The sequence below is a fragment of the Ammodytes marinus genome (genome assembly GCF_949987685.1).
Source record: "Ammodytes marinus genome assembly, chromosome: 14".
Lineage (NCBI taxonomy): Eukaryota > Metazoa > Chordata > Actinopteri > Uranoscopiformes > Ammodytidae > Ammodytes > Ammodytes marinus.
Genome location: NC_137218.1, coordinates 13,364,054 through 13,368,543, shown reverse-complemented (window position 1 = coordinate 13,368,543; position 4,490 = coordinate 13,364,054). Strand labels below are relative to the sequence as shown.

The window sequence follows — 4,490 nt, the reverse complement described above, 5'->3', positions numbered from 1 at the left end:
TACTGGATAAAGAATCATCTGTAATAAAGTAATTTTAATATTTCTCTGTCTTATGATGTTTTTGTGTGCAAGGACCATGACATAGTTGACGTTGTCTAACACTTTAATTCTTTAAACCGTTAGACATAAATGCCAAAGATATTGTTTGACAATTTATTTATTTTTTACTTTACAGTGCTAAATTTTTGTTGAAATTGCTGAAGTTTTAACTTGGTGCAGAGGGGTTTTCTTTTTTAAACCAGACAGCAGCTGTATTGACTGAAAAGCTGTTTCTTCAATAAGTAACATGTTTTGATACAAGTGGTAAAATACAAAATGCTGATCTTTTTCTTTTTACCAAAGAATTAGATGGAAGCCTTGCTCTAAGTACATGTCGTTTCGCTGGTGTCCCCCTTGATCAATTTTACTAGTTTGACTCGGTACCGACATTCATTTCTTCATCTGAACTTTAAAAAAAAACTGTCCACTGCCTTTATTTTGTTTATCTTCTCTTTCAAGAGTTTGAAGGAATGTCCTTTAATTTTTGTTTTTATTAGTCCAAAGATAACATTTCTCTACAGATCTCCTCCTTGGCCATCTCTTCCTCAGCGTGTGTAGGACCTCTTCCAGGTGAACTTCTCTTCCTCTTCTCCCATGCTGCTCTCCTCTGTTGACTGCAGTCTGGGTCTCCTCATGGTGGTGGCTCTCCTCCTGCGGGCTGGAGCCATGTTGCTGGTCCTGCTCCTCTGCCCGGCCTGACTGTTATATTCTCCTAGTAGTGGACCACCACAGCTGCTCGCCCCTTTTCTCTCCTCCCCTTTCAGGAAGTCTGCCGTTACTCTGAAGTACTCCAGGACTGCGCTATGACTCCAGTTACCTTCCTCCACTTCCTCACTCCCAGTCCTCCCCTCCTCCGTCTCTCCCCCTCTGCCCTCCAGAGTGAACCCACAGTGCCCACCTCCATCCGTCAACGCCAAGAGGAAATGAGGGTTGCTCTGGAAAAGGGTCAGCGGCAAAGTGGAGGCAGGTGGGAGGAGAGGGTCGTCACGGCTACAGATGCAGAGCACAGGGACCGCCACCTCGTCCACGTCCCTCAGTGGTTCGTTCCTCTCCCAGTAAGAGTCCCAGTCCTTGGCTGGGTGCGCCCTCTCGCCCAGGGCCCAGGCCACGGAGGGTGCCAGGCCCCGTGGGGAATGGAATCCAGAGCTAAGTTCAGGATCAAGAGAGCTTATTGGAGGGCTGGGCGGCCTCTGCTGAAGCTGGGCCGAAGAGCAGGAAAGAGTTTCCTCAAAGACTCTGAGGGAGGTACAGCGAAGGGCCCGATCCACATCCAGGACCTCTCTGAAGGAACTTCTGTATCTTATCAAAGCACCATGAGAGAAAAAAAGAAAAGTGTTTATGATCCTTTCCATTCACCCTATAACTACTGTCGATTACTTTTTGTTATTGTTTCTTTTCTCTCACCTACTGAGCTGCAGTTTCCGGTGAAACAAAACCCCCCAGCGATATATGGGAGGCATGGCTGTTTCAAACCACAGTTGGCCCAGGAGCACAGGTGAGATGGCTGCGGCCGCCGTCAGGTACGAGCTTGATCCACGCTCCCCCAAATAGGAAAGCAGAATCCCTGAGCCCGAACCCTCACTCACTGCCACCAGTACAGAGGACGGGTGGCGGCTGTGCACATAAGCCACCGACTGAAAAAAAATATATAAGACATCAAAGATCTTGTTAGGACAAAACAATTTGTGTCAATGTTAACAGCATGGCTCCATTCATGTCAATGTCTGTCGGCCAGTCTTTCAATGACCCCACAGCTTTTCATCTGATGCCAAAATCAGTTCAAAGTTTTGTCCAAATGACTGCTAAACTAATAACATTCATTCCCATCAGACTCAGTACTTGTATGTTTGCTGACAATTTATGAATACCAGCGTCCCAACAAACTGAAATGAGATGGTGAATATGGTAACCATCTTGTTAGCATACTGACCTTATCATTTAGCTCATGACCACTTAAGGCCTAAATGAAGACTGGCAGATCTGCGAGCACCTTATTTAGTTTATTAATTAATCTGTGTAAAATGTATTTTGTCATTTTTTATTATTTGCTGAAACAGTCCCATGCCCACAGGTGTTCAATTTACAAAAATATAATACAGAAAAAGCAGCAAATCCTCACGTTTGAGAAGATGGGGTTAGACTGTTAAATATCGGAAATGTTTGCTTAACACATTTCTGAAAATCAAAAGGCTTGGCTATTCATTTTGTCCATTTATCAACTGACAATTGTTAAACACACATTTTCAAAAGTTTTATAAAATCACTCACTCGAGAGAAGAAACAATGCGCTGTCTCAAAAACATCATCCCAGGATAATGAAAGGAGTGCAGCCCTGCTGCCTGGTGTAAATCACAACACACTCTTTCTGTACCTGCTCAAGATCAGCCGGGTCTCCAAACTCAGTCAGTCGCGCTGTGGTCAGTGGGCACCCCGCTGTGCCTCGAGCATGAAACACCACCACATAAAAGCCCTGACGCATAGCCTGATGGCACAGCAGCTTCAGGTGCGGGGTCATTCCTCCCCAGGACTGAGGGATGAGGAGGAGGACAGGAGAGGTCGAGGTGAAGCAGCCGAGGGCCTTTCCCCCTGGCTGATTCCTCCCCTCCCACCTCTTCCTCCCGACCGCCTCACCCAGTCTTGTTCCCACAGCCCAGTCCAGGGCTACAATACCCCCATCTCTCAATAACAGATGGTCTCTAGTGAACTGTAATGTGTCTCCATGTTGTCCACACAGCAGGCTGAACAGAGTCTGGATGTGGGGGTCTCCCCTGGGCCAGGAGGCCAATCTGGGCCTGGCCAGAGAGCTGCAGTGCCGCAGCAGGTATTTGGACAGTGCAGTGGGTTTGCAGATGAGCCTAGGACTATCTGAGGCCTGATCCGGACAAGACCAAGTATCTGTCCATGGCCATCCAGCCTCCTTGGTCCATGTTCTTGTATCCCGGTCCAGTGGCAGCTCCAGGATCAGGCAAATAACGAGCCAGAGTCTCCAGCCTGTAGCCTTCACAGCCAGCTTCATCCAACAGCGAACCCTGGGCCAGCGGAGAGCCAGAGACAGCAGCAGAAGTAGCAGTGATGGTAGCAAACAGAACAGACAGCCCCCTACAAATGATGCCATTGGTAATTACAGGATATTTTAGTTTTACATACGAATCAAAGGTTTTCTCAGGGACATTTTGCTGTGACTTCCTCAGTCACAGGTGACCCCCGTCATTTTTAAACCCCTGCATTGTTGCGTCATGGACCATAGGGAAAGTGTTGCCTGATGAGTTGGCTGATGTTGTGAATAGTTGTCTTCATTCCCCAGTTTGTGAAAAGAGTAAAGAGAAGCCTTTATTAATTGGCCAACAAAACAGACACCACCACCACCTCCTCCCTCCCTCTCTCCACCCTCCATAAATCAATGACCGCAAGCACAAGTTCAGATAGAAACTAAGCAAACATTTGCCACATAAATCTGTCCCTTTTATGTTAACATGGTACAAAGACAAATAGACATCTGCAGTTAGATATATGGGAAAGAAGTCAGTAAATTGGGATCGGCAAGTGTGGTAGACACAATTTTGAAGACTGTGATGCTCTTGCAGTGATATGCAAGGAAAAACAGAAGACTCTTGCTCAGGTGATGAAGTCAATGCAGGATGTGATCAGACAGTGTCAGCAAGAATAGTCTGTCAACAATTGAATGAAGAGGGATCTTATTGTGGCATCTTGAAAAAAGATGGTATCAGATGAGTCAACCTTAACCATATTACAAGTGGTGTGTTTGCTGTACAACAATGGTGTGTTTGAGCACAGCAATGCTCAAACATCCAAGCAAAGTAACAATAAGTAAAACTAATTTCTGAGTAGAGTAAGGAAACTTTTAGGACTGACACAGCTGATGCATTCACACAGTCACACAAACAGAATACTGGACAGAAGCGTAAACTACTTTTCTTAAAATTTAAATTTGGCCATTTGAAGTTCTACATTTAATTTAAGTATTTCCAGTTGTAAATATTATTGATCCTGAAATGTGATTATTGTCCTCTGTCAGTCTGTTTTTGTATTGTAGCCCATAAATGATATATTCTGCTTATGAGTCACTTTAACAGCATTAACAGGTTACACACACTGCCAGTAATGAAAATGTCAAAATCAAAATTGACACAGCAGAGAGCTCTGTTTGCTTATTTTAATAGTAACATGAAAGGAATGGTAAATCCTTAACTATCCAGTTTGCATCTGCCTATATTTTGACTTAAGTGTTCTTTTTGTTTTGTTTTTTAACTTTTATTTTAGTGGTTTTAGAATGTTTTACATATGGACAAAAAAAACTGAATAAGTAAACATACAATACATACACAACACCCAACCCCCTCCCTCACATAAACAGACAAGGAATACAGAAACAAAGTGAAATAAATAAATAAGACAAAATGATTAAGAAAATAAGCATAAATACACAAGAA

General features: G+C 44.1%; 1 protein-coding gene across 1 annotated transcript; it reads right to left on the bottom strand.

Annotated features, from left to right (window-relative positions):
• Positions 1-584: 584 nt before the first annotated feature.
• On the bottom strand, positions 585-3,154 carry LOC307260761 (protein ABHD15; the record flags this gene model as incomplete). The annotated part of the gene is made up of 4 exons (XM_080041070.1): positions 585-1,338; positions 1,444-1,673; positions 2,411-2,911; positions 3,044-3,154. The coding sequence occupies 4 exons, from the start codon at positions 3,152-3,154 to the stop codon at positions 585-587; spliced, it is 1,596 nt and encodes a 531-aa protein (XP_079897196.1).
• Between the last annotated feature and the right edge of the window lie 1,336 nt (positions 3,155-4,490).